Below are 26,731 nucleotides of genomic sequence, written 5' to 3'. Positions count from 1 at the left end.
GACTTCACACTGACTAGCAGTCACTTGAAGAAGTCTTTCCTTTTCACTCCATCTAGAAACCAGTGTCCACACACACTCTGCTTCCTCGAACAGTGAGTGAAGGCCTCTAAGTCTTTAACTCCCGCCTCAGGGCGCTGCAGCTGCCGGTCCCTCTCCCTGGAGTGCTGCTGCTTCGCTCCCTTCTGGTCTCCCGTGTCACCACCACAGTGGCCCTCCCTGCTGGCCACATTTACATTTGCAGGCCTCCCACACCCTAGCCCTGTGTCTGCTTACCACATTGCCAGACCACACTCCGTGAGGCTTGCCCAGAAACACACAGTGCTGTTACCACATGGCTCTGCCCCCTGGCATGTGGGGACAGAGAATGAGATTTTCAATAGTGCCCTGGAAATGCACCTGCTGCGGTAGGCATCCAGTAAACGTGCGTTCAGTCCATGCAACCCTACCTCGGAGGGCAGTGCCCCCAAGGAGCTGTCTAGGAGAGAGTGTGCTGAGTCTGAAATGAACGGGTCCCAGACGGGCCAGGTCAGTGGGGGAAGGCCGGGTGGAGTAGCTGGCCCACAGCCAGAGGGAGAGGGGAGGAGGCGAAGTGGGGAGCCGGGCGAGCAAGGGCCCTCCCGAGGGGCTGGACTAGGTGCCCCCCCGGAGTACTTGTCACTGTGCTGAAGGGCCTCGCACAGCGACGGTAGCAGGTGCACTCATTCAGACCGATTCACTGGTACGGACGAGCCCCAGCCCGTTCAGTCCAGCTGGTGTCAGTGCCAATCAGTTGAGTCCAGGTAGGTGGAGGCCGGTATGGGTGGGTGTGGGTCCCGGGACGGACCCCGGGTGCTCAGGGAGCCGGAGTCAGCTCCGGCGGGCCCGCCCTGCCCTCGGCCTCCTTCCCCGGGGGCAGAGACGAGACACAGGGGACTTGCGGGTTTCCTCGCGGGACTGCGTGTGCCTGGGGGCGTTTTATCCCTGCTCTCCACTGCTCCTCGCTCCGGAGAGCAGCCCGTCCTGCGCGGTAAACCCTCTGCAGGTGAGCGTAGAACTTCCCTCCCTGTTTTTGTTGTTTTTGCAGGGAGAGTTCTGCCCTCCTCCCCCGCCCCCTACCTAGAGACCAAAGTGTTGACCTGTGCGGCCGCTACTGCACACGCGCGCGTCCCCCTCCGTCCAGCGGCCCCCACCCCTGTGAAAGGGCACGTGAACTCGCTCCGGGGGGAACGCCCCGCGGCTGCCCGAGAGACGCGGCCGGAGAGGCGAGGACTCGCTGGGGCCCGCCCGAGCCTCAGTCTCCCCTTCTGTAAAGGGGGGCGGCGGTCGCCCCCGCCCCGCCCCACAGCGGGCAAGTGCGGACAGAGGGCGCAGGGCGGGGCCCACCGCGGCCCCCCAGCGGCCCAGCAGGGCCGGGGTCGCGCGCCCCGCCGAAAGGGGGGCGGCTGGGGCGGGGACGGTAGCTCCTCCCCCGTGCGGCCCCTCCCGCCGCGGCCGCGCTCCCTCCTCCGCCCCACGGCCCCCGCGACGTACGTCCCTCCCGCCGTACAGCCCGGCGCGCCGCCTCGTAGCCCCGCCCACTTCTCCGCCTCGGGACTCGGCCTCAGCTCGCGATTGGCCCGGCTCCTAGATAGGCCGCCTTGTCATTGGCCGAGGGGCTTCAGGTGGCGCGCTCCAGATTGGTGGAAGTCCGCGTTGCTCCCGCCCCGCCTCCAGGCGCGGCCCGTGATTGGCTGGCGACCGCAAGGACTCCTCTAGGGATCGCGTCTGGGTGGCGCGGACCAGGCCTGGGGCGGCAGCGGAGGCGCAGTCGGTGGTGGCTGTGTCGCGAGGCAGGTGAGTTCCTGGGCGGGGGCGGGGGTGGGGGTGGGGAGTCGGAGCAAGGTCGGCTCGAGGGACAGGACTGGGGCTAAGGCGTCCCTTACGGCGGGCGGGAGCTGCGGGCCGGAGGCGGCGGGCCCGGGCCGAGACGCGGGGCCCGCTTGGGCCGCCAACGGCCGCCGCCCCCTCCTCGGCCTCGCGCGTCCCAGCACCTGGCCCGAGTCTGCAGCAGGCCTGTCCCGGGGCGTCCCCTCCGCCCGGCCTGAGCGGCCTACCGGGGTTCCGGTGGGGACGCGTGCGCACCCGGGGACCTCTGTCGTCGCCGCCCGCCCCCACCTGGGACCCCCGACCCCAGCGCCCCAGATCCCTTACACCCGGGCGCCCCGCCTCCCCCACTCACCCACATCCGGGAGTCCCCGCCTCCCCGCCCCCCCCCCCACCCGGGAGCCCCCGACCCCCGTCACCCCCAACACCCGGGCGCCCCGCCTCCCCCACTCACCCACATCCGGGAGTCCCCGCCTCCCCGACCCCGCGAACACCCGGGAGCCCCCGACCCCCGTCACCCCCAACACCCGGGCGCCCCGCCTCCCCCACTCACCCGCACCCGGGAGTCCCCGCCTCCCCGCCCTCCCAACACCCCGGGAGCCCCCAACACTCGGAGTTCCCTCCTCCCCGTTCCCCCGAACACCCGGGAGCTCCGGTCCCCCCCACTCACCCACACCGGGGAGCCCCCGCCCCCAACACCCGGGCGCCCCCAACTCCCCCACTCACCCACACCTGGGCGCCCCGCCTCTCCCAACACCTGGGTGCCCCCGAACCCCGCACCGCCACCACCCCCGCACCCCACCACCCGGGAGCCTCCATTCCCCCCCCATCGCGGCTCCCCTGACCCCCACGGGAGGGGGGTCAGGCCTCCCTGGAGTCCGGGGTGGGGGTGGGGCGCCCGCCCCCCTTGACCTGCTCTGCAGCCCTCCAGGGTCCAGGAGTTTCTGCAGTTTCTGCACCTGTGCAGGCCGGGCGGGGCCTAGTGTTTGTAGGGCCCTCACTCTCCGCCTGCACGTGTGAGCCAGCTTGGAGTGCACGCCAACCACCTGGCAGCACAGCGCTGGGGGGGGGGGGGCAGGGGCGGGGACTTACTTGTCTGTGCCCCCCACAGCGGACTAGAGCACTCTAGTGTGCCCGGCCCTGGAACTGCAGGTGGTGGGTGCTCAGTTGTCTTCTGAGCTTCCAGGGAGCTGCCCAGGTCGGTGCCGCCCTCGTTCTCAACCGTGTGTGTACAGACTTGTTACTGCCGGGGTCTTCAGTGCTCAGAAACTGGGATTTTAGGTTATTTCCTTCCATTTCGTGGGACACTGCGTAGTTCTTTTAAGTCTGGAAGCTCAGGATGGTTAATTCTGGGGAATTTTCTCGCACTGTTTTCTTTGACACTTTTCTCCTCTTGTTTTAGTTCTCTGTTTTCTGTGTGTTTTGGAAATACTATTTGGACATTGGACCTTTTGGATCGAATTTCTACTTTTTAAAAATAAAATCTTTATCCTGTTTTCCATTTTTGTCTTTTTGTTTCACTTTGTAGGAGATTTCCTCAGTTTTTTCTTCTCCTTTATTTAGCATTTTATTTTGGCCATCATATTTTAAACTTCCCAAAGCTTTTTTGGTGGTTCTTTTTTTTCTCTAAAACTCAGCAGTATGTTTATTGTCTTCTTCCATGACCTCACTTTTTGCTTGTTTTGGTCTGTCTGCTGAAATGTTGGGTGATCTTGGTTGAGCACATACGTCTGAGACTGGGACCCTGGCCAGTCCTTCGGAAGTTCTGTGACCCGCTCGGGTGCTTTCGCTGTTGGCCGATACGAGTGCTGCTTCCTGGAGGAACCCTCAGTGGCGTTAACTTGAGGTCCTTTTATTGGGCTTTTTATATTCTCAGGGGCTTTCCGCACTCCTGCCTTGTTTTCAAAGTTGGGTAGAAGAGTGTGGATGTAGCCCTCAAAAATTAGTGAGGATGTGCTTACTCGGCTCCCTTTTCAGGGGTCCCATTCAGAAGCTTCAGGATTCCTCTTGTCCTCTGCTGTAGAGACCCCTTGTTTTCTGTTTTTGTTTTTTTTTAAGGTTTTATTAATTTGAGAGAGAGGAGCGCGCAAGCAGGAGGGAGGGGCAGAGGGAGAAGCAGACTTCCCGCTGAGCAGGGAGCAGGGAGCCCCATGTGGGATCATGTCCTGAACTGAAGGCAGACGCTTCACCCAGGCTCCCCGAGACCCCTTGGTTTTATCCTCCGGTCTTCTTTGAGGGAAGGCAGGAAGGTGGTTAGTGTGTGCTGGCTGGAACTACTTTTCTGTGTTTGTGGTGAAGCGCGCAGCATAACATGGGCCGCTGTGCTGTGTCGGGAGGGGCGTAAGGTACGCCGGGCAGCCATCCTCACGCCGTAGGTCCGGCACGGTCTGTTGAGCCCCTTAGCAGGCACTTTCGCATTGCCCGCTGTTCCCAGCCTCCGGCATCCACTGATCTGCTTTCTGTCTACGAATTTGCCGATTCTGGATTTTTTTTATAGACACGGATTCATACAGTATGTGGCCTTTCGTGCCTGGCTTCTCTCACTCAGAGTAAGTTTTCAAGGTTTGTCCGTATTGTAACGTACCAGAACTTCATTCCTTTTTCGGCTGTGTAATATTCTACCGCATGAATGTACCACAGGTTTTTCATCCATTCGTCTGTTAGTGGACATTTGAGTCATTTCTACTTTTTGCCTATTATGAATAATGCTGCTATGAGCATTTGTGTACAGGCTTTTGAGTACTTGTTTTCAATTTTTCGGGTACGTATCTGGGAATGGGATTTCTGGATCATATGGTGGCTCTGATTTAATGTGTAGAGAAACAGCCAAACTGTTTTCCATAGTGGCTGCACCATTTTACATTCCCATCAACTGCGCGCAAGGGTTCCCGTGAGTCTATATCCTCGCTTGCGTTTGTTACCTGCTTTGCTTTATTTTGGCTTTCTTTTCTTTTTCAAGATTTTATTTATTATTAGAGAGAGCATGGGGGGGCAGGTGGAGAGGGAGAGAGCAGACTCCCTGCTAAACAGGAAGCCCAACGCAGGACTCGATCCCAGGACCCCAGGACCCAGAGATCATGACCCAAGCCGGAGACAGATGCTTAACCGGCTGAGCCACCCAGGCACCCCAGTTCCACATGAATTTAAAGAGTAACTTTGCTATATTTGCAGAAAAGGTCATTGGGACTTTGATAGAAATTGCACTGAATCTGTGGATCTCTTAGGATTATATTGCCATGTTTCAAAAATATTAAGTCTTCTGGTCTATGAACAGGGGATGTCTTTCCACGTATTTTTCTTTAATTTTTTTCAGCAGTGTTTTGTCATGTTCAGTGTACCATTCTTAAGTTTGTTGTTCTTTTTTTTTTTTTTTTTTATAATGATTTTTTATTATATTATGTTAGTCACCATACAGTACATCCCCGGTTTCCGATGTAAGGCTCGATGATTCATTAGTTGTGTATAACACCCAGTGCACCATGCAATACGTGCCCTCCTTACTACCCATCACCGGTCTATCCCATTCCCCCACCCCCCTCCCCTCTGTAGCCCTCAGTTTGTTAGTTTGTTGTTCTTTTGGTTGCTGTTGTAAGAGGAGTTGTTTCCTTAATTTCATTTCCAGATTGTTCATTGCTGGTTTATAGAAATACAACTGATTTTTGTGTGTTGACCTTGTAATATGCATGTTTGCTGAACTTGTGAGATCATGTCATCTGTGAGAGAGGTAGCTTTACTCTCTCCTTTCCAGTTTGATGTCTTGTGTTTCTTGTTCATGCCTAACTGCTCCAGCTGGAACTCCAGGACCGGGTGGACTAGCAGTGCTGAAAGTAGGCATCCTTGTTCTGTTCTCGATCTGAGGGGAAAGCTGTCCGTGTTTTACCAGAGAGTGTGATGTGAGCTGTGCATTTTATCAGGTTGGGGAAGTTCCCTTCTGCTTCTGTTTCATTCAGTGTTTTTATGGTGAAAGGGTGTTGGACTTTGCCAGGTGCTTTCCTGCACTGACTGAGGTGGTCCTGTGGTTTTGCCTAACCGCTTTTAAACAGACTTTCAGTGTTCGATCCCTGCTGTATTTTGGCTCCAGTCGACACCCTCCCTTCTGAACGGACCCGGGTGCCACTACTGTAACCATTCGGGCTTCCATGGTGACAGCTGGACGTTTCTCAGCGTTCCTCATTGCAAGCTTGCCATTCAGCTTTTTCTGGCTTAGGTGTGTTTTCATTTATTCATTTGTATTCTAGCTTCCAGGGTTCTTGCTGTTGTTGTTTCTTCTTTTTGTTTTGCTCTGTGCCTTTACGAAACAGTCTTTTTTAGGAGGGGTGTCAGAAGAAAGCGGGAGCTACCATCTTTGTTCAGTGTACCATTTTTAACTGGAAATTGCTGGGTGACCTATTTTCAGAGAATAGTGGCATTATGGGGTGTCTGCTCATAGCCATTTCTTCCTGGTTCTGAATTTATGATGATCAGATGGTCTCCAGATTCTGAACGTAGAGTCACTTTGAATTTGCTCACCATACAGATGCCAGGCAACATTTTTTGGTGGAAGTGACACAGGATGGAACCATCATTCAGCATTGCTACTCCTGCCCCTACCTAAATATTTCAAGGTGAGGCAAGAGCACAGGGAGTCACAGTGTCTGTGAGGCCCACTGGGATTCAGGGAGGTCGTCCTGAGCATGTTGCCGAGAGCACGCCCACATGTAGGTTCCCGGGGCGGATGGGAGCAAGACGGTGATGGTGTCCCAACAGGAGTGACACAGGTGCTGAGATGCTGCTGCTCGTAGTTCAGTGGGGGGGCTGCGCTCCTTCTTTCTTGCTACCCTCCATTCCCACGTTTGGAACTTACTGCTGTTTTGGATTGCTCACTCCTCTTGATTTCGGGTAGGGGAGACTGGACCTGCTATGTGCCTTTGAAACCGTTTGCTTGCATTGGGTCAGAATAAGCAGGATTGGCAGATGGGAATATGGAACAGGGCTTTACTGCTTATGACGTATATCGTGATTGGTTCTCCTTTGTGAGGTGACGTGGGTCCTTCATAGGCAGTTGTGCGGTTTGAATCACCTGTGTCCTTAACCGTGCTTGTCATCTGGGTGCTTGGTGGTTCATGTAGTCACATAGGGGCCCTTAGTGAATGGTCATCGGTTGCAAGTTTTAGTTTAGGAGATAAGAGCTATGTGACGCGAGCGTCTTGACCTTTGTGCGGAACACAAGTGCAGGTCCTCGATGGAAGTGGTGGAGAGAGCCCTCAAGTACAGATGGGCGGCTCCGGTGGGAACGAGCGGTACCCTCCGGGGACACGTGTAGCTTGAAAACAAAGCTGTGCTTTGCCCGGTTGCTTTGTTTTTAGCCGTTGTCTGTATTTTGTTGGATCCTCAGTTAATATTATTGGGCGATGTGAGCTACACCTAGAACATGGAAGACAGGTCAACCTGATGATCTCTTCCCTCGCCGCTTATGCTGCAGACCTTCCCCCTGCCGGGAGACACTGACTTTGAGCCTGCTGCTTCCTGTCTGGGAGGACAGAGCATGGGAGGGGTTCTCGAGAACTGCTGTGGATTAAGTGTTTACAGTACCAATAAAAGCCTGTGATTGCTGTTCCTAATTCTGATTCCCAGTTATAGTTGGAAATAAAGCACAGCTGATACAGCTGTTCCGCTCTGATGAGCACACGTGAGAAGCACTTTGAACCCGTTAGGAGAAAGAATAAGGAGGCCTAGGTGTTCATGACCCTTTCTGCTCATCACACATTTGTATCGCTCTCCGCATGGTTTTGCCAGGTGTGGTGGGACAAGCAGCAGAGACAGGATTTTCAGGTTAAAGACAAAGCGGAAGGCGCCCAGCAGTGAATTCTCCCCACTGTGCAGGCATCTACACAGCGTTGATCTGCTAAGTGGTGTTTGGGTGCTGCCCTCAGGCAGTGCGAGGTCTCACCAGAGAGAAAGACTCATTAACAAGTAGTTATCTACAGTTTCTGTGGAGCGATGAGTGCTGGGGGAGCACGGAAGCTAGCGTCTAACTTGGACGTGGGGGTTGGGCTCCAGGAGCGCTTCCTGGACGTGGCATCTCAGCTGAGTCCTAAGGTTGAGCGGAAGGTAGCCAGGAGCATTTGGGGTGGAAAGAGACCAAGGGAATGAGGACGGGGATCAGGAGGGCCTCCCAGACGAGGAAAGAGCATCGGAATTGTGTACATGGGGTGAGGAGAAGAGGGTTGTCTGAGTCCAGGCCCTCAGTGAAGCTACCTGTGGATTGGTGGGAGATGGAGAGGAGAAGGGGGACATCTGGCTGGAGGGTCTGGTGCAGGCCGTCTCTTGGGTCTTCTCTGTGGGTGCTAGGGGGCCATGGTGGGATGTGAAGGCAGTGAGGTGGTTGACTTTTTCGTAGACTGTTCTGGCTTGAGGGGGCAAGGCTGGAGGGCAGGAGCTGGTCAGGATGCTTGCCGGAAGCCAGCAGGAGATGGAGCAGCAAGGGGAACCGGGAAGAGGGGGTGACCCACTGTGGGGGAGGCGCAGACTGATAGGTGATTTGGACGTGCTGGATTTAGTTTCTCCTGGATGATCCCAGCGGAAATGCCCAACATGAAGTAAAGTGAGATGCTTACCTCGCCGTATACAAAGGAATTACAGACGGATCCCGCGAGTCAAATCACAACAGAATCCGTAACAGACTGTGAGTTCTTGGGTTGGAGGAGGCCTTTCTGAGCCGGACATGAGAGTCACAGCCCAAGTCACTGGAGGCCGGGTCGGTGACAAGCGTGCGGCATCCCAGACATGGACGAGACGTGGATGGTTAGTGGCCTGTCCCTGGTCTTCTTCCCGCGCCAGTGTCGTCACACACAGTGGGGCCTCCCAGGGCCAGGAGGGGCACCGTCCAATGCGGGAGGAGCTCCCAGAGTCACCGCGCAGCACTGCTGCTTGAAGGCCTTGGGCACGGCCAGCATCTCCGCCATACAAATGGCATCGTAGGCCGTCCTCGTGACTGTGCTGCTTGTAGGGAGACTTGGTGCAGTCTGGGTTTGAAGGAAATACAGTAAAACTGTGTTGTCATGCCTTCCAGATTCTCAGAAGAAGGGCTCTTTTTATTAACATGTACAAAATAAATAACTTGACCGTGGGCTTTTGTTGAAACACTAGGAGAATACCACTGTCAGAGGCATTGGGTTTTTCATTAAAAAGATCTGGAGCTCTTCGCACCAGGAGATGTAAGCGTGTGATAACGTGTCTTCACATGGAAGTAATTACCTTCCCGAAAAGTCAGAGCTGCTTCCTTATGTAAACAAAGCCCATCCAGCGTACATTTCTTCCTGTTGCCTCATCATTCCCCAAAAAAGGAAAGAAACATCCTTTCTTGGCTGGATGCTGTTTTTCAGTACCGGCTTGCTGCTGATAATAACTAACTTTGATCGAGTATTTTTATCCTGTGCCAGGCAACGCCAAGCAGGCGAGGCGTAGTCACTGGTGAGTCCTCCAGTGACACTTGGGATCTTGGGCCCTGCTGGCGTTCCCACCTGACTGTGCCACAGGGGGTGAGCACACTGTCATCCCCTCTGCTCCCAGGTCGCACGGCCAAGCGAGAGCACGAGCGGAGCCCGTGGGGCTGCCTGCCCCCGTACTGCGTCACAGATGAAGACCAAAAAAACCCGTTTTTGGAAAATAATAGTTATTGGGTTAGTTGTTGAACTTGTAACACTGACACCTATGCTTTAAAAAAGTGTCGAACAGTACAGAAGGGGCCGAGTGACGAGTAGAAGTCTCAGTCTGTGTAATTTACCGTTCAGTTTGGTGGTGTTTTTCTTCAAATTTAAATACATACTCAAGTGTGTGTGTATGTAACATGTAGCATTTTGTGGTGCTCTCCCAAGTATTTTTGTTTTAGTCATTTGTATCCGATTCACTGTTTTAAACACTGAGTTCGTTTTTAGGATTCTCACTTAGTATAAATCACAGTTTTTCATAAACATTGTTTTATTTCTTAAGATAAAAACAGATGTTCGCCAGTTCCTGTGTTTATATGGTAGAAGTAATTACATTGAACATGACATTTGGAAAACACTCATTTCTAACCCAAATTATCTTTTTTATGGTCTTACCTAGACCAAGTTACGATTTTTTTAAATACGTAGGCGAAAATAAGTGATTTTTTATTGGTCTCTACCTTACTCAGTTTTAGCATCATTAAGGTTGAGCAGAACAGTTACGTTAAGATGTAGTTCTGGGCTGATGGGCACCAGGGACGGCACGTGATGGGCTGGGCACCCCGTAGTGTATGCAGGTGACGAATCACTAAACCCTGCCCCTGAAACTAACGCGACACTATGTAAACTAACTTGAATTTATATGAAATCTTGAAAGGAAAACACAATTAGTTCTAACTTTTAAAGGGGCACCTTGGGATTTTATTCTGAAAAGTAATCCTCTTTGTAGAGGACGTGACAAAGGAAGCACCAGGGTAGCCGCCCTCTGGGTGATAAGGATTGGCCAGGGGGCAGTAGGATGTTGGTCAGGCGTGCCTGTGCGCGCACACAGCCCCTGGTCCCTCCGGAAGGTCCTTGAGGGGCCTCCCGACCATCGGAGCGCCCACTGCTGGCCAGACGCGCCAAGGCCTGCAGGTCAGCAGGAGCCCTGTGCCGCCCAGCGTCCCTCGGGGACGGCACTCGTGGCAGATGGCGATGTCTGCAGCTGTGCCGAGAGCTGGGAGGAGCGTCCTGTCTGTCGCTGTCCCCTGTGACTGTTTCTGTCCCCGTGGTTCCGACCTGTGGTCTGACCTTCGTCTCGGGGACGTGCGGCAGGTCGTTTCTGAGGATTTCTGATCGGAAGGCGGCACTGGCCTCTTCCGCCTGGGCTCGTTCTGTCTCGGCCGAAGGGCAGTTTGCTGTGTAACCTGCTCGTCTCTGTAGACAGTGCTTTGTGCACCGTTTAGTAAAACCCGACTGTTGACTAGATGGTGCCGCTGGGGTCCCCAGGGGTAATAGGAGGTTCCTTTCTCCGGTGTTCCTCAGAACTGACAGCGTTGTGTGCTAATACCGTTAGAGATGGTAGCGTGTTTTCTGTGTCGTTGCTTTTGCCGTTCCCTTGAGGCTCTGTTTTCAACCCTTGCTTGACTTGTAATTCTTGGGATTTTTCAGGCATGTTTTCTAGATTGTTAGATCAGTACAGACATTCTTAACAGTAAGAGTTCAAATTGTATGTGCTCACAGAACCCAAAATTCATTCTTGGTTAAAGCATTCAGGAACAAAACAGCCTTCTGTTTTCGTCTCTACCGTATGATGTCAGTGTAGAATTGTACTCACAGGGCATCGAGGGAGAAGCTGAGCTGGGGCGCCCGGCCGGCTCAGTCGGTTAGGCCTCCGACTCTTGATCTCAGGGTCGTGAGTTTGAGCCCCTCACTGGGGAGCCTACTCAAAAAAAAGAATCTTAACTCTGATTTTATTTTTATCACTTTCTTAAAACGTTTTTTTAAACTCGGATCTAAGAACTGCACGTTTGTAGAGTACTTAATGCCTTAGGTTTGTAACCGAAGTTCTGCCGGAGCAGAGGCCCCTCCTCCTCCTGTGCTTGCTAGCCCGCGTGTTCTCTTAGCTGCAAGTAGAACGAGATACAGGGAGACACTGATCTTTTCTGCTCACAGTTGTTGCTCTCGGCCCGGTGGCCCCTAACGTGTGCTTTTCCTGGTTAGGCATGGTAGCTCAGAGTCAGACGCTGTCCATGCTGAAGAAACTCTTCCCAGGGCGGGGGAGGCGCCCTCATGCACTCTGCCGGGCTGCCCAGCCGGGGACGGTCCTGGCCTGGGGCTCTGGGCCTGGGACCTGACATGGCCCCTGACAAGGTCCTAAGCCGCCAGAGCAGAACACTCTGAGGACAGTGGAGCCTGGACAGGGCCCCTCTTTTGTAGCACATGGTTTGCAAAATGTCAACCTCAGATTCTTTCCAGGGTTTTCTGATGCCGTTGAAGACATTTTCAGTCTGCCTTTTCACCTGCTGTTCGAATGAGTGCAGCTCAGCTTTCCCTGGAGTCTCAGGCTGGGGCTGGTAGAGGCAGGGCCCAGATCCCAGCAGGAAGGCTCTAGTGTTACGGGGATGGATGTGCAGGCTGGCAGCAGCATTTCAGAAATGCTTAATGTCACGTTTAGTTACCAGTGGATCTAGAATCAGAGCTGCCTGTTTGCTGTTCGGCGTCCTGACGGGCTTCTGACAGAGGTGAGGGGCTGGCGCTGCCACCTGTCGGCTCCCCGTTGGGGCTGCCGTGCTGCCGATGGCCCTTTGCCGTTGCTTTAGGCCTGGCGCTGAGTCAGCCTCCCCCTCAGGGTGGCTCACTCAGAGGAACAGTCGTGTTGAAAGGATTGAGAGCACAGGCTGTCTAACTTGATGCGCCCGCGTATTCAAGCTCACGGGAGCGTCGCACACACGATTCCGTTTCATCCTTTTCCACTTTGTATTATTTTCACGCTCTGATTGTATTTAATGCTCACGTTTCACGAAGGGAACTAAAGAGTGACTTCGAGTGTTAGGGGAGAGAGGGAGGGAAAACAGGAGAGAGCAGAGTCAGTGGAGGGAAGGACCCTCGTGAATTCCGGGACCATTCACCGCACATCCAGCAGTTCTGCGCTGCCGTGAGCTTGGAAGAGCGCAGCGGTCACCCCTCCCTTTGGAAACTCGGAGTCATGCGCGAGGCAGCCGCCGCATCCACCTGCCTCCTTGCAGGTTCCGCGTTGCCTGAGTTTGGTCCTCCTGTGCTTCTCCAGGGGAGAGGTGGTTTTCTGGCTGGCCTGTGGACTAAGCCGTGGCCACGGGTCTGAAGAAGTTGGGGCCGGGCTCTGCATATAGCTTCGTGCTTAGGTGTGCTTCGCTGGAGAACATGACATAGAATTCGTGCGGTTCGCGGAGTGAAATCAGAATGAGTCGGAAGAAGTAAGTGCGTGTGTCGTGCCCTGGCCCCTGGGCTGTAGCAGCTACTGCGCTGTGACCATCGCGGTCCCCCCTCCACTGTCCCCTCCTGCCCCCCTTTCCTCCAGAGCCACGCTGCCCGGTGTTCCTTCTGGAGTCTGGTGTCTGTGCACGTGGGTCCTCTCTGGAGGGTGTCCTCTTTGGGCATTTTATTCCCTCTGTACCTCCTCTCCTAACACGTTTTACCAGGAATCTACCACTGTCTCTTGTGTTTCCCTGTTCTCACTGGTTGGATTTTTGACGCAGTCACTGTTGGAATCCGGTCATCCCTGGGAATCCCGTCATTCACAGCCACCAGCTGTGCTCGGTTCTTTGATGGGATTTATTTCAGAGACAAGAAATTACATCTATTTATTTAGGAATTTTTTAAGTAGGCTCCACGCCCAGTGCCGAACCCAAAAGCAGGGCTTGGACTCATGACCCTGAGATCAAGACCCGAGCTGAGATCAAGAGTCAGACGCTTAACCGGCTGAGCTACCCAGGCGCCCCACAATTAAATTTATTTTTAAATTGTGGCGTAAGGCCTACCCGAAACCTGGCTGGAGGTGGTATGGCCCAGCTTTGTCATCTAGCTCATTGATGGGAAGAACCAGGTTGAAAAAAAGGTTGTAGCTGGCCTTGCACCTCCTGTTAGCTTCCAAAAACACCATTCATCATGCATTAGAAATTAACCAAAATCTCTCTAGGTGGCTGAAAATGTGAGAACGTCTAAATGTATAACATTTCGAATGAGGCTGTGAGTTCTCGCACATGGCCTCCTCAGGCCCTGTAGCTCTCCTTCTGTGCTGAGTCATTGGCGGGAGCTCCTGGGGCCTGGGTGGCCTTGTCTTGTCGGGAGAGCTGGCCCCGCTCCACAGTCCGCGAGTGGGGGCGGAGCTGGGATTGGAGCCCAGATCTGAGGACGCCGCCCTGTCCTTAGTTAGCCGCAGGCTCTCACGTCCCGTGTCAGGGTCCTCATCTTGAAAGTAAATGTTCAGATATTGGCTCTAAGGTTACTGCCGTTCGTCGTTTGTAATGCTGCCCTCCGTAAACTTCAGGGACGTGGTCACTAGGACTGTATCACACAGTGGTAGCGTAGTCGCTGGAGATCAGTGATTAGGACAACTTGTTGCTGGGCTTTGATAGTCGGTCCGTAATGCAAGTATTGAAGAATGTTAAGGTGAAAGGTCACTTTGCGAATGAAGTTGGGAAGTTTGGGTTTTGCTCATCAGTGAGTAACAGGGAATAAAAAATCAGTCCGTTGTCCACTCTGGAGCTTGAGGAAGGGTACGGGGCATTTCTAGTGTCAGGCTCCCTGGCATTTCATGGTTGCTCGGTGAGTGCTCAGCCTCAGGGAGTCAGGAGCCATTGTGACGCGGCCAGGGTGGGGCTCGGACTGGCGGTCCACGCGGCCAGGTGCCCCGGGAGCCGTGCCGGGAGGACACGCGGCAAGAAGGCGCCTCGTCCTCTGAAGTCCAGGCTCTTCAGTGCTGGCCGGAGTAGACACTGGGGACGTCAGGCAGGGGAGCAGGTGGACGAGTGCGCGGGTCAATGCCAGAGCTAGTTGTACGTGTAGGGGGAGGCTGAAGTGTGCGTTAACAGAGGGCCGCCCGGGCACGCCGAGCGCCTGCTGAAGGGTGCTTCGTGGGCAGGCGGGCTCGTGTCTGAGGACGGCTGAGCAGTGTGGAAGCGGAGGAGTTTTGTGCTGTTGGTGGGCAGTGGTAGGCAGTACAATTTTTATAATGTAAACAGTGTTTTTTATTTCTGTGCTTCTTAACTCTTTAAGGAGTATCTGTGGAGCACCCAGGTGGCTCAGTTAAGCCTCCGACTCTTGACCTCCGCTCAGGTCTTGATCTCAGGGCTGTGAGGTCAAGACCTGTGTTGGGCTCTGTGGTGGGTGTGGAGCCTACTTAAAAAAATATTTTTTGGACTGTTTCAAAGAAAATGGTGTGAATTGAAGTACTTCTGGTTTAGTTTATAGAAAACAGTCATTTACACATAAATATTTTTTGTCCATGCTCGTCTTTATTTTTTAGTTTTGTCTTAGATTTTTCAACAATAGGTTATGAATCATACCACTACCATGTGTTTAAAAAAATTTTTTTTAAAGATTTTATTTATTTATTTGAAAGAGAGCATGAATAGGGAGGAGGGGCAGAGGGAGAAGCAGACTCCCCGCTGAGCAGGGAGCCCGATGTGGGGTTTGATCCTGGGACCCTGGGATCATGACCTGAGCTGACGGCAGACGCTTAACCCACTGAGCCACGCAGGCAACCCCTGTTTATTTTTAATTTGGAGTGTGTGTGTGTGTGTGTGTGTGTGTGAGTGAGAGAGAATATTTTTAGCCAGAAGAAGGTTTGAGTCATTCCAAAGAAATTTAGATGGTAATCTGAAAAACAAAACTTTTTTTTTTTAACTTAATTCTTTTTAAGTAGGCTCCACACCCAGCATGGAGCCCAACAGAGGACTTGAACTCATGTGAGATCAAGACCCAAGCTGACGATCAGGAGTTGGACACTCAGGGGCGCCTGGGTGGCTCAGTTGTTGGGCGTCTGCCTTCAGCCCAGGGTGTGATCCCAGAATGCTGGGATCGAGCCCCACATCGGGCTCCTCCGCTGGGAGCCTGCTTCTTCCTTTCCCACTCCCCTGCTTGTGTTCCCTCTGTCGCTGGCTGTCTCTCTCTCTGTCAAATAAATAAATAAAATCTTAAAAAAAAAAAAAAAAAGGAGTTGGACACTTAACCAAGTCGCCCCGAGCACCTCACAGCTTTTCTTTTTTTTTTTTTTTTTTTTTAAGATTTTATTTATTTATATGACAGAGAGACAGCCAGCGAGAGAGGGAACACAAGCAGGGGGAGTGGGAGAGGGAGAAGCAGGCTCCCAGCGGAGGAGCCTGATGTGGGACTCGATCCCGGAACGCCGGGATCACGCCCTGAGCCGAAGGCAGACGTCTAACGACTGCGCTACCCAGGCGCCCCTCCTCACAGCTTTTCTGGTTTAAATATGTATTTATTTATTTTTAGAGAGAGTGTGCGTGCAAGTGCGGGGGGAGAGGGGGGAGAGTCCCAAGCAGACACCACCCCCCACCCCGAGCAGGGCGCCTGACGTGGGGCTCGAGCTCATGACCTGAGCTAAAACCAAGAGTTGGATGGTTACCTGACTGTGCCACCCAGGCACCCCTAACAAATTTTTTTAAAGATATTTTTAAGTAATCTTTATGCCTTACGTGGCTTGAACTCACAACCCTGAGATCAAGTCGCACACTCCACGGACTGAGCCATCCAGGCGTCCCCCGATCCTAAACCTTTTTAACTAAAAAATTATCTGTTTTTTTTGGGAAAAATAAAAGTGTATGCGTGCCTTCAGCTCGTGTGTCATTCAGCCTGCGGTCTTCCGGTGTGGCGGTGCGCGGGCCAACATCGGCATCTAGGATGAGCGCTTGCTGGTGGACTGGGAAGCCGCTCTGTTGTAGTTAATGACAATGAAAACTTAGTATGGGAGAATGAGAGCATTTTGATACCTTTAGGAATTTAAAAATACATTTTAAAAAGGGTCTGAGTCACTCTCTGTTTTTTGGAAGTGCCCCAGTTTTCATGATTATAAGTGAGTAATCTAGGCTTTCCCCTTTCACTCCTGTGGGGATATCATTGTAGGGAACTAAACATAACAGAAGGACTTGTAACTATGAGAAAATTTTATCCCCTTTGCTTAACAAATAAAAAACAAAAAATGCCTACTGGGTTTGTCTCACTCCAATTGGGATAGTGACGTTTGGGTCCCCAAGTGTGTGCCGTGGGTTGGCTGCTACAGACAGGACTTGTCTGTGTGTTTCTACCCTGTTAACAGCCTGCATTGCTTTCTCCCCACTTCTGCAGTATGACTTGAGGCCGTGACCATGGATTTTTCTCGGCTTCACATGTACACCCCTCCTCAGTGCGTGCCCGAGAACACTGGCTACACCTATGCACTCAGGTGAGCGTGCTCGCGTCCCGCCGTCATCCTGGTCTCCGCTCCTGAACGCCGGGGAGGGCCGCGCTCTGTACGGGAGCTGCTTGCCACTGGCAACCAAACACTGTCTTTTGAAAGGGAAAATAGCTGCAGTTCCTGTTGCACTTTACAGAAGTGCTGAACCGCCATGGAGATGGTGAGGTTGTTTTGAAAACCAGACATTCTGGTGACTCAGGGTGACTCATTGCCAGTGTCCTGTTTCAGACCCCACCCAAGTGGCTGTGGTCTCCCAGATAAATCTTTGTGGTTGTGGGTAGGGTTCTGTGATTGATATTAATGGCAGGGTATTTTGAAGTTAACAGAAACAACCTGGGAAGTGATTTGCCTTTGAGAGAGGAGGAATCCTAAACAGAATTTGGATGAAGCCCAAGGTTTCAGGAGCAGCGCTGTCAGACACTCAGTGTTTTGTGCCTATTTGATACTGAGGTCTGAAGGTGGCTGAGGGGCCCCTTGCACATCTGGTTCAGCACGTAGGAGGGATTACTGAGACAAATCTGAAGACTTATACACCACGGGTTAGTGCCAGAAAACGTGGTACTAGCTGGGAAAGACCCTCAAGGCACACAGGGAAAATGCTTGTGTAAGTTTTTTCAGTGGCTTATCTTCTAAAGGATAAAACTATAATTGAAACTGTAGGAAAACTGGAAGATACAAAGGTACTTTTCAACCGCGTTAGTCAAACCTCACATTTGATGATTGAGTTTTTAATTCACAATTTTAGATTATGTCCCCTTTTGACTGTTCGTGTTAAAAGTCCTGAAATATTTTAGAACAAAGGGAGTGGGCCGACTCAAGTAAAACTACTCCTTATTCTGTATTGTAGAGCGCAAAAATAATTACTCCTGGCAACGTATTTATAGCTTTTAGAACTTATTTTAAATACGGGTTTTTAGAAATGCACGTGCGTAGGTCTCTGCCTTGGGGAAGCGGCACTGAGTTCAGCACACCACACTCCACAGCCTTCCTTCAGGTCGACGTGTGGGTCAGTGTGGGAGCGGATGAGAAGGGACGTAGGAAAGGGGGCGGGTGTGGTTCGTGGGGCGTGCTGGGAGCTGGGACTTTATTTGGGGGCAGTGGGACCCAATGAGGGGTTTTAAGCCAGGAGTGGCGTGACCAGGCTTGTGCTCCGAAGGATGCCTAGGCTGGCCGGGTGGGTAGGGGGTGGGGGCTGCCCATAGACCAGGGCAGGCACGGAGGTGCGACACCATGGTGGCCGGCACCGGGCAGTCTGGGCTGGGCGCAGGGCGCTGAGACCCCGGAGCTGTGGGAGGGGCATGTCCCAGCTTGGGCACTGGGGTGGGGACGAAAGGAGGGAGGCTGGGGAGAGCCGAGCGTCAGCAGGAGACCCTGTGGGACGTGGTGGTGCAGGCGAGCGTGAGGGCGGCAGGCTCTGATCCGGGCGTCAACGTGGCGTGCAGGGCTGTGCCCCGGGCGCCGAGGGGCCAGATGGTAGGGCGTGAGGCGGGCGGCCCACGCTGGGTGGCCAGCACCTGGCTGAGGCTCCACGCAGCACCGCGCGTGGCAGAAAGGGGTCTGCCCTTGCCTTTTTGTCTCTTGTCTTTCCACTTGTGCCTCTATATCCCCTCATCTTTGAAACCTCCCTGTCACCCAGCTCTGCTGGAAGCTGGTGGTCCCTGTAGCCCCCAGCCACCTGGCCACCTTGGCGGGTCCTTCCCCTCAGTGCTGGTGACTCTGCATCCCTGGCCGACGACTGTCCAGCACCACTGTGGTCTTCATTCTCAGCATGTCAGTGAACCACGGGGACCCGCCAACATCCTGGTCATTCCATTTATTTAATTAAAATATTTTTCTACTCTGGGGACTGCCATTAGCGTGAGAGTGCGGGGGGCAGTAATCAGCCCCCTACCTTCCCCCCAGTTTCCGCCCTTCTGGCACTAGGCCCCTCCCTCCCTCTCCAGTGGATTGTTTTGAAGCAGATCTCTAAAAGATACTTTAAAAACAACTAGCCAAAATACTAGTATCACACTAAGAGCTCCTAGTAATTTAAAATAACCTCTGATAGCTCTGTAACATACTGGAGAGTCACTGCTCGGTTTCCCGGATCCTCATTTTTGTTTTAAGTCAGCCTAAACAGGATTCTCCCACGCTACCTGAGTATTTGCCTCTGACGGTCTCGTCTGTGTTTCCTGTGAGCTGGTGGTTAGGTGCAGGGGTCTGACCAGTGCCGGGTGTGTGTGTGTGTGTGTTGGCGGGACTACATACTTCCTTCCTATCGGGTGCCTGGCGCCTGGTTTGGTGCGGAGGCTGCCCAGTGCTGGCGGCTGGGCCAGACCGTCCCTGGGGAGCCCCCCAGCTCCACACGCACTGGCGCTGCAGCCGTTGGGGCACTGCCTTGGGCAGGAGGCCTACATTCCCAGAAGCCCTCAGAGACCCTGCCCCCGGCCCCCCAGAGACGAGGAGAGCCCCGCTCAGGTGGCAGCCCACACTCTGAAGGCAGGTGTCTGACTGTGTCAGCCTCTCATAAGTCCAGCATGGTCTCTGCCACAGAAGCCGAGAGCGCAGGATGTGTCGAGGAGGGTCCTGTGCTGCTGGCACACCAAGCTGGCGACAGGACTGGGGCATCTCCCATGATCCAGCCCCTTGGGAGTCTGTGCGCAGAGGCAGCTTGCACGCAGCCAGGGGGCAGGAGCTGGAATGAAACATGTGGAGTGAGCGTAGACAATGTTTTCAACCAGTTTGCCTGGTCAGGGGAGGAGAAAGGGCCGGCTGTGTTTGTGTTTTGTTTCCCCCCGTGCTGTGGGGACAGATGAGTGTGTGTCTAGGTGCTGATGGGCGGGAGCCCTAGCGAGGTTGAAGGGGAGGGAAGAGGCACCAAAGAGAGAAAGACCCAGCCCGGAGCGCACGGATGGGCGTTTGGGTGGCGCGTCTGCTATAGCGGAAAGGAAGGGGAAAGGGCCACGTGAATGTGGGTCATTCCATAGGCTCCGCCTGAGAGGGGCCCCAGTTCTCCGATGTGGCTGATTTCCTGGGGAGGAGGGGCGGGGCCTTCTGCACCAGAGAGCCCGAGGTGGGGGTGACGCAGGAGGACCCGGTGGCCTTGCGGTGGTTCCTAGGGGCCTGCAGCCGTCTGGTACAGGGGCATAGCTGGGTTCATCCCGGCGTCCCTGCTGCTGGGACCAAGAGGCCAGCGGGTGGGGGGTAGGGCTGTGATGGTAATCCCTATTGGAGCCCAAGTGAGGCTGAAGGACCCCTGCGGTGAAAGAGCCCAAATGGTGGGTGATGGGGGATCAGGGGTCAGGGGTGGCTGCGGAGGTACTCAGAGAAGAAGGACTTGGAACCATGGGGGTTTGGGCAGGTTCCTGTGTGGGACTTGCTCCGCCCATCCCCCCCCCCCCCCCCCCCCCCCCCCCGTCCCCGTGGCCGAGCTGCGCTCGTAGGCTGCTGGGACTGTGTGCGGCCGTGGTGGGAGTCAGCACCGCGAGTCCCCGGCGCACTGCCCTGCTGCACAGCTGTGGCTGCCGAGCGCCCCTACCTTCCGGCTTGCAGCTGTGCTAGATTCTTCTCTAGTCTTTTAATTAAAAGTGCATCTAAATAGCATTTTTAAAAGAATAGCATTTGATTGATGAGGGAACCAAACTGAAATCTGCTCTGAAGGGTTTGGTCTGTCATTATTTTTGGGGCCTTTGTGCTCTTTTTCTATCTAGTTACAATCAAGTCCTGGAACACCACGTTAGCTGAGGGTGGGCTGGGCTGCGTGCCCAATAGGTCACGTCTCTTGCAGATGTTTGCACCTTTCTGCTGAGCTCTGGGCACATCTGTCTGTAGGAACCTGGTAGGAATGACGATTGGGATCCCAGCCTAGGCAGGAGGGCGCCAGTGGCTTGTGTGGGCCCTGGACTGCGGCCCTGGTGGAGGTGTGGGTCCCGGATGCACCACGTAAGCGCTGAGACCCAGACCGAGTGGCCTGTGTTAGCCCTGTCCCCGGGGAAGGATGGCCAGACAGCTGGGTCCAGACTCAGAACCTGGAATGGCTGGTCCCTCCCTCCCTCCCTCTGAGCCCTCCCTGCTTTCCAGTTTAGTGTGTCCAGCTCTTACTGAAAGGGCCTGAGGCCCCATATGCTTTCAGCTCCAAAGGTAACCACTGTTACCAGTTTGAAGAGAACCTTCCAGGTCTCTTCTCTGCCTTTCCCTCCCTGCATATGTATACGAGTGTGTGCTTCTGTTTTTTTGTTTTTGAAGGGATAGATTTTTTTTTTTTAAGATTTTTATTCATTTGACATTCTTTTTTTAAGATTTTTATTTATTTGAGAGAGAGCGAGCGCATTGAGTGAGGGGAAGGGCAGAGGGAGAGGGAGAAGCACACTCCCAGCTGAGCAGAAAGTCCAATGTGGGACTCGATCCCAGGACCCTGAGACCACGACTCAAGCCAAAGGCAGGTGCCCAACTGACTGAGCCACCCAGTCGTCCCTCTGCTTTTTGTTTTGTTTTAAGTAGGCTGTAGGCCCAACATGGGGCTTAAGATCCACCGTTCCACCGACTAAGCCAGCTGGGCGCCCCGTGAGCTTCTGTTTATAGTTTGTCGTAACGTAAATAGGATGATACTAGAATCTTTTCCTTTTCTAATTGACAGTATAAACAGATCTCTCATGATTGTGTCACAGAATTCAGACAGATATCCTGATTTAACCATTCCCCTGCTGGTGGACACTTCCCAGTTGTTTGCTGCTGTGGCATTCTTGTATTTGCTTCTTCCAGGGCCTTTCTAATCACACTGGCAGGGGTTTGGAACACCCTTCTGATGGCCAGGGCATTCCAGGTTCTGTGTTGGAATGCTGGGGCCCCTTCTAGACCGTGCAGTGGCAGTAGTGTCCCAGGCTGGAGCCTCTGGGGCCCGGGGGCTTGCTTGTCTTCTGCATATTTCCGTAGTGGTCTGGAGTGACCACTCAGAGTCACACCTGGTTTGGGGCTTGGACAGAGGTGGGTGGACTTGGATATCATTGTCTTTGGATGTTCAAGTTGCTCGTAAAGGGCTGTCCTTAGATGAAGAGTGTGCTGGTGGAGGGGACTGGTCTGTAGTTACACAATAAATTCTGACTTGAGAGAACAGAATTTTCTTCACCTAAGATTGTACTTATATAAGATATTTTTGGAAGAAAAGTATTACCATATTTTAGATTATACCCAGATTCTGCTGAGTGTCCTTGCGGTGTGCTCAGCACGGGTGAGTGTGGTAGATCTCAGCCCTGTGCCAGCCTCCGGTGAGAGCGAGCAACGGGCTCTTTCTGAAGTCGTGCGAGACACCTCGGCACGGATGGCGACTGGGAGCAGCCGGTGTTTACTAACTGTCGGTTCGCGTGACGAGTTTTTAGTGTCAGATCTAATACATTCATGGTGAACGTGATTCTGAAAATACCTTTAGAATATAAAACGTAAGACAGCGTGTCCTTCGCCTGCTTCCTTTCCTTGAGAGCCTCGTGGTTCCTGTTGGTTTCCAGACGCTCAGCCCAGTCTGCTCTCCTGAGTGGGGCTGTTGTCCCGCTGCATCCTGGCTGCCTCCCCTCGGGTGAGTGGGCCCGCAGCGGGGCGGGCAGCCCCTCCTCAGCCTGAAAGTCCGTCTCCTTGCCTGCTTTGCTGCCCTCTTTGGCCAAGAGCCCTCAGCCCAGGCCCCTCTGATCACGGAAGCTTCCCTGCGGGGCGTGGCTTGTCTCCAGCTGTAGGTGTGGTGTCCTCACTGGGGCGACCGCACAGTCGACACCTGGGTGCTCTGGGCAGATCCAGAAGTGCGCTCCCCTTCCTGGTGGAGGCACATGATAGGTGCTCGTTCACACCTCTTGATTTGGAAAAACTTGCTAACAGCACGAAAGAATGCATCTTTTAGTCTGAGATGAGTACGTGGAAGGGTATCGAAGTGACTTTGTGACAGGTTGTGGCTGGCGTTGTGGTGCGTCAGACCCAGAGCAGGGCTACGCACTGCGAGCTGTCCTGCTGCTTTTCTCCTTACGGGATTAGCTGTCCCGTGGTCACTGTCTCCCAGCTGCTGTATCGGGCGTGGGGTCTACTAGTAAATGCCTTCTGACTTCTAATGATGTTGACGTAGGTCCCGTGGCTGGAGGTTCTCGCGAGCCTGTCCTGCAGCAGGTCAGGGTCAGCTCTAGACTGCAGTACTTGGGTGCCTGGGGACTTCACCTCATAGACGGTGTGGCCAGAGCGTGTCTGTAGCATCAGTTGTCCCCCGATTTGGGGGTCTCCTGCTTCGTAGGAAAGTCATCACGCAGTCATGGCTGTTGTTAAAATCTGCACGAGATCAGTACACGTTCTGTTCATTATTTGTTCGGTATGTTTCAGAAACCACTGTCTGCATTATTTATCTCTGACGAGCTTGTTCCTTCTAGTTCGAGTTATTCTTCTGATGCTCTGGCTTTCGAGACTGAGCACAGATTGGACCCCGTGTTCGATTCTCCAAGAATGTCCCGCCGTAGTTTGCGACTGGTCACGACCGCATGTGCCGTGGAGGACGGCCAGGCTGGGGACGCTCGCTCCTGCATCAGTAGCACGGCCTCCCTGAAGGACAGAGTGGCCAGGTAAGCACTGCTTCCTGTGTTCCCCCACGTGCTCTAACCCCAGGAAAACCGGGTACACAAGCTTTCTGGTCTGTAAAGCACAGTCCTGCGTCGAAGGGTGTGTATGCCCATGGCGCAGAGGCACCCCTCAAGTCTTAGAGCTGTGCTGCAGATACGGACGGACCTCATTCCGGACCACGTGGCTTGCCTGGTGTCTACGTTCTGGTGCGTCTGTTCTCTGGCTCTGGGGAGGAGCGCGGGCACCCTGGAGCAGACCAGTGCCAGTACACACAGCCGGCCTCCGGCGCTGTCTGCGGGGGTGGCCTTCCCAGACGATCGTGTGGCACCGTGGACGAGCTCTGCGTTGTTAACACTTGGTCTGTTTATTAAAAGCTGTGTGAACTAACAGACTCATCCATGGAGTTTAGCTATTCACCTCTGTTCATGATTGCATTCACTCACTTTTTGAGCTCTCGTGTGCCCATCACACGTGCACACCCAAGAAGGAGCTTCATGCCATTTAGAGATAACGTTCTATTGCTCACGTGAGAATGATGAGTTTCCGGTCTGAACGGTCATCTTTCGCTCAGGATTGGGGTGGTCCCTCTGAAGACAGGAGGGGGAATGCCACCTTGGAATCAGGCTGGGCGCTGGCGGCCGAGGCCCCGTGTGCCTTACACTCGCTGCGGGTTATTTAGAGAATAGGAGAATGGGATTGCAGCTCAGTCGGCTCGGGAAGTGCCCTTGAGGGCCCCAGTCGTCTCCGTGTGTGCAGGGCGCTGCGGCCAGGCTGGTTTTGTGCCGCTAGGCAAGGCCACAGCCAGCTGTCCGGGTGCGGCGTGCCACTGTGTCCTGGCTTGTCTGCTGCGCATTCCCTTGGGGGGGGGGGGTCCTCTCCCTGCCCCCGCCTGGTGCCGACATGCATAAAGTTTGCTTTCAGGGGCTTTGTTGTTACATGTGCTGAATACGGGTACAGGAAGTGAGACTGCAGTCTTTCCTTGCCATCCTTAATGCCGCTGCATCTTTACCAGGAACTGAGACATCCACACGCTCGTTCTGAAGGGGGGGGGTTAAGTTTATAAATCACAATTTTTATTTTAAGTCATTTTTGTTAGATTATTTTAAGCTCCAACCACTTTTGGATCGTGGGGCCCACAATAATCTGAAAACTGTCTTGTGTGTATAGTTTTAGAAGTAGCTCTGGGACCCCAGCTTAATGGGTGTCTCGTTATCGCAGAGAAGACCTAAGTAAATGGCCTTAAAAATACCGTATTTGTTTTAAAAGATTTTGTGTGGGTAAAATAGAATCCTTTGGTATTTACTGTAAGGAGAAGGTCTATAAGCTTGTTCTCTTATTCCTGTCAGAGCCGCAAAGCAGCGCAGGAGTGTGAGCAAGCCGGCTCTTAGCGTAAACCACACGTCAAGGAAGGTCGTGGCCTGTGCCGCGGGCCAGAGCGCTGCCAGCACGCTGTCAGGTGCAGCCTGCCTGCGGCCTCCCGTGCTAGATGAGTCTCTGATCCGCGAACAGACCAAAGTGGACCACTTCTGGGGTGAGTCGTCTGCCCCTTACAGGGTGGGAGAAGCTCCGGGAGGGTCGCGGCTTCCTCTAGACTCAAGTTCAGAAGGCGGGCAGCGGCTTGTAAACACCTGCTTCTGCTGGCTGTGCTCTCACACAACCACTCGTGACGTGGGACCGGGTGAAGGAGTCAGGTCGCAATCTGATAGCTCTCTTTCCAGACGCGTTACTTCTGTAGGAGGGGTAAGCATGGTGGTTAGAAAAATTCACCGGCCTAATTTCAGGTTCCAGAGAGCTCTAAGCAGCAAGGCAGACACAGTATTTTTGAATCATTAGAAAGTGCTCTGTGTGGACGAATTGACACTACGAAGCAGTGTGGCTCATGAGCCGTCTTGATAAGGCAGCGACGGTGTGACCCCATCCTCGACGCTGGCAGGGCGACGGCCACAGGGACATGCAGCTGCTTGCTTGTGTCCGCTCCGTGTTCCGGTCAGCCCCTTTGAGAAGATTTGAAGGTCCAGATCAGCTCCCAGAAGTTGGTGTGCCAGTTGCAGGCAGCACTGGGATTGGTGCTTGCCCCGTTTGGCTCAGCTGGCAAGGCTAGTTCCCAGGCGCTGCTTGAAGCAGAGGGTGCTGGTGGGGCTTCTGCCTCTCCGTACCGGGGTCTTGTCTTCCTGCCCGCTCTCAGGCGTGCGTGCGCGCGCAGCTGTGTGCGCAGCTGTGTGGAGGTGCTCTCCCCAGAGGTGTGCTTTCCTCTTGACTCAGAAGATCGTGCCTGTATATACCTGCAGGAGTTTCCATTAGTTGCAGGCATTTCAGGGAATAGATCTTGACCGTTGCCAAAATGCTGATTTATTAATCATTGTAATCTTTACTTTTGTGTGTGTGTGTGGGGCTTTGTTGTGATAATTCGAGTTACGAGCAAATGTGTGTGTGTGTGTTTTAGGTCTTGACGACGATGGAGATCTTAAAGGTAACAATTTTAGTCCTTTTTTCTACCCACTTGTCAAGATGGAAGTTTTTTGTTTGTTTTTTTAGGTATCTGCAGATTGTGATAAACTGGTTCCCTCTCCTTTTTTGCAAACTTTAGGTGGAAATAAAGCTGCCACTCAGGGAAACGGGGACCTGGCAGCAGAAGGCACCAGGAGCAATGGCTACACATGCAGTGACTGCCTCCTGCTCTCTGAGCGCAAGGACACGCTCACTGCGCACTCTGCTCCCCGCGGGACGTCGCCAAGGCTGTACTCGAGGGACACGGGTCAGAAACACGAGTCTGTCTCTTTGAAAGGTTAGAAAAAAATTTCATGTCCAAATAGCTCTACTCTTTTTATGAACCTGGTTTTATAGGCCTCTTGGCATCTGCACTGTTTCCTGTCATTGACTTGAACTCAAAATGGTCTCATAAAAGTTTAAGAAATGCACCAAAAATGAACTTTTTTCCTGTTCATCTTCTTTGAATTTACAATTTTTGTGGCTTGTATTTTTGTGCTCTGGAGTGTCTGAAATTCTGTGAATTTGAGCTTTGGGTGAGCAGAGGAGACCCTCTTTCAAGGAAACCTGGTGGCAGCGTGTGGCCCCTTTGTTTTCACATGAGGTCACGGACGCTTCTGTGAGTGGAACAGCTTGGTGGCAGTTTATGCCCGTGAGATGAGGAGCCTGTGGTCTCTGGTTCTGTAAGAGTCCGTGAGCTCGGGGTTCCTCGGAAATGTGCAGTGCTGGGGTGGGTGCTGGCAGCGGTTGTCGTGGGGGTCCTCACTGAGTGCCCGTGGCCCGTATGCCCATGGCCTTTGTGCCTGCGGCCCATTCACCAGCTGCGGTGGCCTTCCGAGGCCTGGCTGCACTTGCTTGAACAGAGAGGTCCTCGGAGGTGGCCTTGGAACCGCTGGGGCTGCCACAGCTTTTCTAGGCAGGCCTGTGGGGCGCCCTC

General features: G+C 53.6%; 1 protein-coding gene across 41 annotated transcripts in view; it reads left to right on the top strand.

The window, feature by feature from the left end:
* The first annotated feature begins 661 nt into the window (after nt 1-661).
* Nucleotides 662-26,731, top strand: part of SUN1 (Sad1 and UNC84 domain containing 1) — a 52,309-nt gene continuing 26,239 nt past the window's right edge. For 3 of the 41 annotated variants that reach the window (XM_057315653.1, XM_057315635.1, XM_057315627.1), the window contains exons 1-5: nt 1,708-1,812; nt 16,635-16,731; nt 23,121-23,309; nt 24,654-24,838; nt 25,895-26,092. In XM_057315653.1, the coding sequence (XP_057171636.1) occupies nt 16,655-16,731; nt 23,121-23,309; nt 24,654-24,838; nt 25,895-26,092 (649 nt within the window). In that variant the 5' untranslated portion in view covers nt 1,708-1,812; nt 16,635-16,654. Of the gene's footprint in view, nt 780-1,678; nt 1,813-2,846; nt 3,041-6,358; nt 6,447-10,463; nt 12,746-13,676; nt 14,482-16,634; nt 16,732-23,120; nt 23,310-24,653; nt 24,839-25,750; nt 25,778-25,894; nt 26,093-26,731 lie in introns of those variants that run through there. The other 38 variants (XM_057315656.1, XM_057315654.1, XM_057315638.1 and 35 more) reach the window with 30 other exon arrangements.

This window comes from Ursus arctos, unplaced genomic scaffold, assembly GCF_023065955.2.
Source record: "Ursus arctos isolate Adak ecotype North America unplaced genomic scaffold, UrsArc2.0 scaffold_2, whole genome shotgun sequence".
NCBI classification, from domain to species: Eukaryota; Metazoa; Chordata; class Mammalia; order Carnivora; family Ursidae; genus Ursus; species Ursus arctos.
This window is presented reverse-complemented; position numbering and strand designations above follow the sequence as displayed.